Source organism: Fundulus heteroclitus, chromosome 13 (assembly GCF_011125445.2).
Source record: "Fundulus heteroclitus isolate FHET01 chromosome 13, MU-UCD_Fhet_4.1, whole genome shotgun sequence".
In the NCBI taxonomy this organism is placed as follows: Eukaryota; Metazoa; Chordata; class Actinopteri; order Cyprinodontiformes; family Fundulidae; genus Fundulus; species Fundulus heteroclitus.
The window spans coordinates 10,760,023-10,770,534 of NC_046373.1; the positions used below are offsets into that span (position 1 = coordinate 10,760,023).

The 10,512-nt window shown below is 42.3% G+C and overlaps 2 protein-coding genes across 2 annotated transcripts; both read right to left on the bottom strand.

Moving 5' to 3' along the window:
• Nucleotides 1-3,053: 3,053 nt before the first annotated feature.
• Nucleotides 3,054-5,097, bottom strand: twist1a (twist family bHLH transcription factor 1a). Its single transcript, XM_012860021.3, has 2 exons — nucleotides 4,316-5,097; nucleotides 3,054-3,528 (listed from the first exon to the last, which is right to left on the bottom strand). Exon 1 carries the CDS (start codon nucleotides 4,895-4,897, stop codon nucleotides 4,355-4,357), a length of 543 nt encoding a protein of 180 aa, XP_012715475.1. The 5' UTR covers nucleotides 4,898-5,097; the 3' UTR covers nucleotides 3,054-3,528; nucleotides 4,316-4,354.
• A 3,578-nt stretch (nucleotides 5,098-8,675) lies between these two features.
• LOC110368171 (fer3-like protein) lies at nucleotides 8,676-10,021 on the bottom strand. The gene has a single exon (XM_021315249.2). The coding sequence runs from the start codon at nucleotides 9,564-9,566 to the stop codon at nucleotides 9,123-9,125; it is 444 nt and encodes a 147-aa protein (XP_021170924.2). The 5' UTR covers nucleotides 9,567-10,021; the 3' UTR covers nucleotides 8,676-9,122.
• Nucleotides 10,022-10,512: the final 491 nt, after the last annotated feature.

Genomic DNA, 10,512 nt, shown 5'->3' on the forward strand with positions numbered 1-10,512 from the left:
TTCTCACAGTAAGAAATGGTTTTATATTCCCTGGCTGGTTGATAGGCATGACATTTGCTTGTTTAACATAATTGCTACCGTCTTTCCTTGCCACACCTGTACCTGAGCACTAAATCAGGTGCTTTAACCTGGATGCTCCTTCTCCCATGGTTGTGTCCCCTGGTTCCTTAACCCACCATCAAGCTTGGGTGGTACAGATTTCTCATCTCATGGGTGTTTTTTGCTCAATAAATACAATAAATACATCATCCAACAGTCCCCCCCCCCCCTTTACTCCTACTCATGCTTTTGTAACAAAACCTACTAAACCACTGTAACTCCTGAGCATCTGTAATTCTGGCTGTGACTCTACATGCATCAAACGTGGATAGATGCAACAGTCATGTGCTTCAGACGCTGTTAAGTCTATGCAGTGGCCACAACTATTCGCTCTTTCTTCTTAGCCACGTTTCAAGGATCTACATCAATTTGCACCCACATCACAATGCCTCTATCACTGTGTTTTGCTGTGTACATGGTGTGTTCGGGGTGGTGATGAGGAACGCCAATGTTCTACCAAATAGGTGCTCTGCACGCAAACCAAAAAGTTCTGTTTTGGCCACATCTGACAGAAGCCACTTTTGCCACATGATAGGAGGGTTGACCTCTGGGGTTAGTGGCAATCTGCAAACCTGACTTCTTATAGCTTCCTTCTTGCCACTCTATAAAGACCAGAATTGTTAATTCCACGTCCTTTCAACATATTCTCCCACCTGAGCTGTCGTTTTCGCTGGCTCCTCCAGAGCTGTCATGGCCCTCTTGGACACTTCTCTAAATATTGTTGCTCTTATCCAGCCTGTTAATTTAATTTAAAAGTCCTTTCAAGGAGTCCCTTTAAAAGTTTGATCATTTATATAGGATTTAGATATCACTCTGAATTATCCTGAAATTAAGTTGTTTTTTGGGTTATTTGCAAAGAATCTGGATACAAACAATTTTGCAAGGCACCGTTTCTAGTCAAGGGACATGTAAATGCCAATGCAGTTGTTCAAAAGAGAAAAAAAGGTTAGGACAAATATTCACGAGTTTGCACGCGTTGGTGTGCTTTCCGCTTTCTGATGTTGGATTCATTTCAGCAATGAAGCTACATTTCTTCGTCTGAAGCAAAAACACGCTGTGCTCCTCCGAGGGCAGCCGAACGATTTATTCCACTGTGACTCACTTTAATAGAGGAGTTAAGCAATGTGCCCCAAAGACTGGCTTGAGGTACGATTACCTTCGCTTACGCTTTATAAGTTAAGAAGGATCCGCAGAACACACATAAACATGTACACTCATGTGCACACACTAACTCTTTAGGTTGAGATGAAACACAGATAATTAGCTCTAATGGAAACCAGACTTCCAAATCAACTTTGTTTCTCCCCCCTGTCTGTCTCAGCCTGACTTCCTTGTCCCACCCCCCCCCCCCCTGTCCTGGTCTTTTTGTGGTGTTGAGGGTTAATGTAAACCAGGGCTTGTTGCCCCATAACGGGGGAACTTCACAGAGACACAGGGGAGAAGCAGCCCTGGTAAAAGCAAAGAGAGACAGGCACACTTCTGCTGCGGTGTTTCACCGACCAAACACACTTGAACCCAGAGCCGTTTTCAGGGTGTAATTCATCTTTGGGCCGGTACGTCACAGAGAGAGGCCTGGACCTTTGGTTTGGATCCGTTTAGGGACTGCAAAGCCGAAAAAAGTCAGGAGACATAAAGCGAAGATTAATGAGCGGGAGAGAGAGTGTATGCGAGTTTGTGTCAGTCATCAAAGAGTCTATAAATCACAGTACACTTAAAATTGGAGAGCCAGATGCCTTCACACTGATAACAAGCGGTCATCCCATTACTTCTGAACATCAAAGAGGGCAGGAGCCGGGGTTGCAGGACCCCCTCTTTTTTTTTTTGCTGTCTTTCCTTCTGGGTGTGGAATGTATTTCCCCGTTTCATAGGCGTGAGAAATCTCCCTCTTTGTGTTTATAACCTGTATGTGTTTGTGTGCGTGTTTGGAAGCCTCAGAGGTGACATTCCTCCGTGTCAGAGCAACAGCCTCAAGTTTAAGATAACACAGCCACGGTAATCTAAGGGTGGGAATTGATTCCCCCTTGTCGGTCAGCGGGGGCTTCAGGGTCAGAGCTGATGGCTTTACCTTCTGCACGCAAGCTGTGGCGCAAAAAACCCCCAATAATGATTCCATAATCATCCCCTAACAACCATGCAGAGAGCTGGATTTCCACACAGCCTTCACATTAGCGTTACTGTAGCCTTTTTCTTCACAAGTGTTTTATATGAAGTAGCTGCCTTTAGGATTTTTTTTTTTGAGTGAAAGAGTCAAAGGATTCAAACTTTGATACTTAGACATATTCTTTTTACCCTTGTTGGTCATATGTAAGCCCAGATACAGGACATTTCCATATTTAAGTACATATTTTTGCGGGATATGTGCTTACACAGGCTGTTAATTTGCTGCATGAGCAGTTTGTCTTAATTTGTTTGAGTTTTTTTCAATAAAAGGTCATACTGCAATGGTTCGGTATTGCATCTGCATGATTTTTTAAAAGTGTTTTACCAGCTGTTTTACCAAGAAAGGTTCCGTGCCTCGTTTTTCTTTGACATTTTTGTGTATGATTATTTAGCGTGTTTATCTGTCAAAACCCCTGATCTAGCTGCTGTAGCACCTGCAGTGGCTTCCCCCAATGCTGGCCTGTGGCTTGGAGGACATCTGGGAATATCATGTATGCCTTCCAAGACTCTGTATTCACAGTGTTCAAACAGACCACCAGATAATTATGGCTTTCCCAGATCCCTGAGCTCCTGACATCACTGCTGAATATGCCAACAGTATGAAATGTTTTCTTTTACCCCCTCCACTTTGCCTCAGTTCCCTTGGGTTTTATCAACAACCAATGAAAATAACGTTTACATAGACCGTAAGAACCTTCCAAAAGAGTTGGAAAAGAAAGGCCTGTCATTATTCGGTTTATTTTAGTTTCAGGAAAGCTTGAATGAACCGACAGACGGCTGAAAGGGATAGGAAATTGCATTTAAAAACATCTTTATTCATCACATCGCCAAATATTTACAACACAATAAATTGTCTACCCATTGAACACTATCCTGAAAATAAATAAGCTTTATTGGAGAAAGAGGATTAAGGAAATGTCATACCTGCATACAAAAATAAATACAAGATACTTCGTTTTCCATGAAACATTGTCACAGGGAATGTGGAGTTGATTGTCCTTTTTCTTTCTCTCTCTCTCTCTCTCTCTCTCTCTCATGTTTCAAAACAGAGCAGTTTGTTGGGGGGCTCGTTTTGCTTTTACAACATTCATAGTCGCAGTGGTCTCTCTCTGTCTTCATATCCGTCCCGGCTGTCCTAAGTGCTCCCTTTGCAAACATTACAATCCATGCAAAGGGAAATGCGAAAGGGCTGCGTTCCTCAGAGGCCTGAAGCAGATCAGCTGATCCTGGGACTCGGCTGTCTTTGGCCCGATGCACTGGTTCCTCAGTCTGTGAAAGAAATACAAGTTTTGTACAAGAAAACAAATGTCTGCAGCCAAAACATTTATTTTGCATGTTATGTGGGTGACAGCTTATGATTTTTGGACAAAGAAGGTTTCTGTACAGTCTGTGAAACCTGGTGAGTGACGTATGCCTAAAGGTTTAATGTAGGATAAACTAATTTCCCTTGCATTGATACAGAATGTTACAGGGATAATAATTAATTTTTTTTAGTTTTCTTTTTTACCAATAAACATTTGTACTGTCTGTCTATAGAACCTTGTACAAGTTCAATGCCTACATCTTTTTGTAAGTGAATATGCATGTATGATAGCCCATGTCATGCAGATGATATTTTGAAATAGTTGACCAAAAAGTTTAAACCAATAAAGTTTAAATCTATAAGGTTTAAACCAATAAAGCATGGTAAGTGATGTATGACTAAAATCTTTTTATGGGAAAAAGTCATTTCCTTGCATTGAAATATCATGTTATGCAGATGATATTTTGCAATATTTTATCAAATATAGTTTCTGTGAAGTCTAGTATATGCCTATCGCCTTTTTGCAGGTGAATATCCCCATATTTCCATTGATAGTCAATGTTCTATATGGAGTATTTGTTGTGCAACTGAGGTCTCAGCACTGTCAAATGCTCAGTGCACACACTTATTTTAAAAAAAAATGCAACACTTTACTTATTGGAGTATGGCTCTTATGCGCTCTGTACATGCCCAGATTGCGTTTGGCACACCTTGTGTCCCTGCAGTATGGAATGTGAAAGTGTCCCAGCTTACCCTGATTTCCCATCACAGACATCCCGAGTCCAGTTAGTGTTAAGTGGTGGACAAGGACCACGCGCCCCCCATCCTCCAAACTGAGAACGCGTAGCTCAAGCGCTCGTGCGCCACGTAGCTGCAACTGGTCCCTCGCGCATCCAGCTCGTCGCTCTGGAGAACCTGGCACAGAAAGTCGATGTAGCGGGCCGCCAGCTTCAGCGTCTGGATCTTGCTGAGCTTGTCGGACGGGAGGGTGGGGATTATTTTACGTAACGACGTAAACGCTTCGTTGAGTGACTGCGTCCGTTGCCGCTCGCGGATGTTGGCCATCACGCGCTGCGTCTGCAGGTCGTCGAAAGAGCGCGCTGGGCTGCTGCTGCTGCTGGCCTCGCTGCCTCCGCTTCCACCGCCGTCGCGGATCTTTCTGCACTTTTTCTTGTCCCGGATGGGGCTCCCCACGCCTCCCTCCTCCTCCTCCTCCTCGTCTGTGCTCCTGCGCGCTGCCCGCCGCTTCCTCGCCCCTCTCCGCGGCAGCTGACGGTCGCTCTCCTCCTCGCTGTTCCCAGCGCTGTCCATCGGGGAGGAGTCGTCTTCCCGCATCGTATTCTCAGAGGGACTTTAATTAGCCCGTCGCACAGTTTCTTGTACAGTTGTGAACCCCTTGGCCCAAGTCCTCTTCAAGTGTCACAAAATATCAACAAACAGCTGAGCTATATTAAGGCGTATGGCCTGCGCTGGTTTTAGATCTGGATTATGAAATCTTATGCGCCACAAACAGGGAGAGGTATCTGCCAGGCTGGGACGACCCCAGGCTCTTATAGCGAGGAGAGGCCAGGAGGATTTTGGGGAGGACTCTGTGATTGGGAGAGGAGGGGTGTAATATAATACTGCGGGAGAAGGAGACTTAGGAAAAACTCCTTAAAACATGTAAGCTTCTCCACACAGAAGTGGGAGGATGTGGTGGTTTAAAAGTCGTGCATCTTGAGCAAACTCTAACTCTGTGGAGATCATTTCTTTTTCAAAAAATAAAATAAAAATAATTCGGTATTGCACGATTGTTAATGGGAAATAATTTTAATTCCTTTGCATTAGAAGCCTCTCCACCAGTATGCACAAGTTACTTTAATGGAGGCCTTCAGCTCATCTGGATTATTTGAACTCACTCATCTTCTATTTAGCAATACTCCACAGATTCTTAATGGGGCTTAGGCCAGGGCAATTTGTGCATCGTGCACAGTGGTACCATTGTCATCAAAGCAGGTATTGGCACATTTGGCACTGTGGGTGCCGGCCAAGTCCTGCTAGAAAAGGAAATCTGTATCTCCATAAAGCTTGTCACCAGAAGCATTGAGTTTACTAAGGATACCTTCTGGCAGCTGCACTGATACTGGAAATGATAAAACCTAGTGGACCAACACCAGCAAATGACTTGGCTGAACAAATCATCTCTAACTTTGGAAACAGTACACTGGACATCAAGCAACTTTTATTCCTTTTCACTCCTCTTCCAGACTTGTTGACTTTGATTTCAAAATGAAATGCAAAAATGACTTTAATCTGAAATAAGGACTCTCCACCTGAGCAATGGTTCGATTCTTTAGCTCTTTATGAAAGTTAAGATAGTTCTACCGTTGTCTTTGGTTCACAAGTGTAGCACAAGAGATGTAACAGTTGAAGCCAATGTCCTGGAGCTGTCTGGTGGCTGTTAAATCTCTGACTTAAATCATAGTTCATGCCTTGTAAATCTCCCCCAATCTTTTGCAAAAGCTTGGTTTCACATTCTTCTCAAAGCTGTGGTTATCCCCATCGTTTCCCCCTTTTTCTTTCCACTAAACTTTCCAATAATTTGCTTGGAAACAGGACTACAGTTAGCTTCTTTGGCGTTACTTTATGTGGCCTAACCTCTTTTTGCAGAGTGCCAATGAACTCAACAGACTTTCCCATTACTGTAGGCCATAAAACATTCCTTTATGTTTGTTTTTCTTGGTCTATGTAGTGTTCAGATTTTCTTTGAAACTGAATTTTGTGTTTGAATTGGCTGTAAACCAGAATAATCAAAATGAAACAAAAATAAACGCTTAAGAATGTATCACTTTGTGTGTATTGGAGTTCCACTTTTTGGACTGAATTACTGTAATTAAATAATAAGTTGCCGACCATGTTCCAATTTATTGAGATGCACCTATATGTCTACAGCCAAGAGTGCCACAACTCAAAACACTTAATTTGTTAAATAAGTACTACACGTTATATATTAAAAATAAAGACATATATAGAATATATGATACATGTATTTAATTATTTACATTTTTACAAATTTATAGACTACACAACTAAGTGTGGCAATAATTAATCCAATCATTTACTGGCATCTTAAAAACGTTTACTTATCAAAATATATGATTACAGTATTTATTAAATCATTTAACGTGTATGAAACAAAATTCATGAACTGTGTTTTTGCAGAACATTCTGGATTTGTTTTCAACCTTCAAAGCCAGTGGGCGGAGCTCACACTGCTATCACCCAAGGTGATTGGTCTTATTCAGGAGTCATGGTGACACTTTAAAAAGTATAGTATAGCACAGTAAATTATAATAATGTTGATTATTGTTATTAAATTATTGTTATTGTTATTGAATTGTATATGTATTGTTATTAAAAATAACGAGATAAATAAATAACTAAATATTTACCTATGATATCAGGATGTAAAGAAGATGTAATGATGCAATTTGTAATGGTGTAGATATTTATTTTTAGATCATATATTTAATACATTTGGACCTTTGAACAAATTAATTTATTACTCAAAATCCCTTAGTGTGTCTATTTCGGTTTTGTTCAAAGTATTACACACGTATGACTTTAGATTTCTTTCATGACAATAGTGGCTCTCTCGGAGCTTATATTTTTTTCAAATCTCCGGAGATCCTCGGGTGCGGAAAGTTTCATCTGCTTTTCTTCTTTCACACTCAAAAATAAACAGAAACTAGCTCTAAGTTACCCCCACCAAAATGTCTCCGTGTGCTGCTAGGTTTAGACGCCTCAGAAGGGACCAGCGGTGATTAAAAAACATCAGACCACTGAAGCACAGGAGGTTGTCCCAGCAGGAGGCCTCTGCTGCTATAAGCAGACCGACGTGTTTATTTTCCCGTCAGCTGCTCGGCGTTGAGGTATGCACTTAAATGGGCCCGACTTCCCCACAGGGGATCCCGGCACAGCAGCTCAGGTTTAAAGGAAGATCCGTCCCGTCCAAGGGTGCGCTGAGGGGCGGATCGGTGCGCACAGCGGGTGCGTATTTAGGGCCGGAGCATAACGCAAATACTAGATGTGGTAAAGGTGGAATGGGAGGAAGGATGACAGCAATAGTGTACATATTTGACCAGTGAGCTCTAGACACTATTGAGGACGGAAGGAAAGAGAAACAAACCGTAAGAACAGAGCTGCCGTTGTTGTATTTGGGGGTGGTGGTGGTGGTGCTTATCAGAAATGCAAAAGATTTGAAAGGCAAATCCAAGATTCACTGCGTGGCGCTGAACGAGAGTTAAGCTCTGGGGTGTAAATTGGGTGATAGATAGGCTGTGATGCTGTTAAGGCCTTGTGATTAGATCAAATTGTAGATTTACTTCTCATGAAGGATTAAACTGACTCATTCCCACCTTCTTTTCTCAAATGGGGTATTTCCCAGGGTAGAAAACCAAATTATCGCACTATGGAGGAGGGAAAAAAAAACCTCCTGCAGCTCACCTGTTCTGCAGAGGGCAGGTGAGGTGCATAACTCTCCAAGGTGCTGAAACTCACAGTAAGATCTCAAGGGTCAATGGTTTTTTGAAGTTCTGATGTAGATCAGGAGTTTCAAGAATGAATAATTAGCTTTCCATCTCACAGTTTTGGAGGAAGTCACTTATTTGAACAGAATAAACCAAGCGAGGATACTGAAACGATGACTTAAACACTATGGCCACATACCTAAATACTTTTCCTATGATTGTGTGGAAAGACGTTTTTTTTTTTTTTTTTTTAAGAAGCAAACAAAAAAGTACCCTGCCTTTGTGCATGGTTATGTCTCTGTGGTGTTTCTGGTAACCTAGGGAAGACGCTGTATGTTGCTCCCTTGGTATCCTGCGTAGACGGAAATGTTTATAGACATGCAAAGGATGCATCTTTTTTAAATACTAGATTAATTATTTTTTTTATTTTGCTGCTGCACTTGCACATCCGATCTGACCAATTAATCCAACCTCTCCTAACCGTTTCGGAGTTTTTACTGAAACATTGTTTGTTTCACTGCTTATCCACTGTTATTTATTGTATAAATGATGCAAAGCAAATAACTGGATGGTCAAAAAAAAAAAAAAAAACGCGTACAGTGATTAAAACAATCCCCCTTTTGGCTTTTTGATAAACCATGACATTTAGGCATGATCATTGTGTATTTAACCTTATTAAATGTACAAAAATCAATCCAACTTGAACAGTTGATTCGTTGTTGGTGCTTTGGTTGGTGATGGTTTGGAAAAGGAGCCTCAAATCAAACTCGGCTCAGGGTACCAACAATATTTAGTATGTTCAATGTACAACTATTTGCTGCTCCTCCTACTACTACTACTACTACTACAAATAATAATAATATTATTAACAATAATAATCATAATCATAATATATCACTATGTTGCAAAAGGAGAATAAAGCATATACGTGTATTGCTTCACCGCAGCTGATTATTCATTCATTTCTGTGTAATCTCTGAATCCAGTAGCAGCTTATTTTTCTCTCTCAAAAAAAAAAAAAAAAAAAAAAAAAAAAGTCACACAACTCGTTCTCAGGTGTTCTCCAGCAGGTCCATCATGAAGGAGATGTAGACGATTGCCAGACGCAGCGTTTCGATCCGGGACAGCCTCTTTTCGTACGCAAAGGTGGGAACCTTTCTCCTCAGCTCATCGAACGCCTCGTTCAGGCTGAACATCCGCTTTCTCTCCCGCACGTTGGCCGCCTGCCGCTGGACGCCGCTGATGATCCTCCTCCGCTTGGACCTGTTGCTCCCACGGCTGCAGCACCTCGGTGAGCCGCTCGTCGGACGCTCGCTGCGCCCTCTGTCCTGCGGAGCTCTGGCCCAGGAAGAGCCGCACAGCCGCGTCGGGCTGTTTGCGCAGCATGGGGCGATGTCCACCTGCTCCTCCGCTGCTCCTAGTGCGCACTTCTGGGTGAACCCGATCAGGTTCATGTCGCTGACAAAGTTTATTAACATGGATTCGTGAAGGTCCATGGTCGGTCTGCGGCTGCCAGCGCGAAAGGGGTTGACGCTTTTTTGTCTCCTGCTCGGTTGAGAGGAAAATCCGACTCCAATCAAGTCTTTAAAAACCACGACAAGTGCATCCAACTTTCTACATATCCCGGCAGCTCTCCACGGGGTTAGATCCTACTTGGCTGAAGTTCAAGGGCCTTTTCCTGCGGTTTTAATAAGTCACCCACACCTCTTCACAGCGCCACATCTTTTATGCCACCTCTGCTTTTAAATTGAATCTATTTCTCCCGTTGGTCCGGCTTTAAATGGGCCCGAGAGGAAGCCAGAGGGTTCTGCCAATTGATGCGCTGTCCCCCCGGAGGCCCTTAATGAGCTTCTGGAGAACGGAGGCTCTTGACAGAAGGTCACACAGGCTTGTTTGCACACTTCTCTCGGCCTCGGCGGCTAAATAATGACACTTTTAACACTTAAACTGGCCAAGAGAAGACCAAACAGAGCATTCTCTAACAGCCAGAAGCTTTTCTGTTGCAAATCAAAGCAAATAGCTGTCCGTTCCCATGGCAAGAAAGAGTCCACACTGCAGGGACTGCTGAGAGAATCACTGTGGGCTTCAATGCCTGCTCGCTATAGCTGCAAGAAAATTCTTTGCATCTTCAGTTTTTTACATAGAAACGATCATTTTGGGTAATAACATTAGTTACAGCTTTCCACCAGTCGCCGATGATGGTTATTTCAAAAGGGACAATACGCAAAACATGCCAGAATTACAGCCGTGAATGCTAGCGATCCGTGCAATAGGATACAATAAATGTATGTAAAACATACAAATTGGCAAAAATACTTCCATTACAAAATTCGTTAAATCAGAATACATCTGTTAAAATAAAAAAAGCATATCAGGTAGCATACGTGAAAATAATTTTATAAGAGCAACAAAACACAACTACAGAAAATTATTATAATCCAG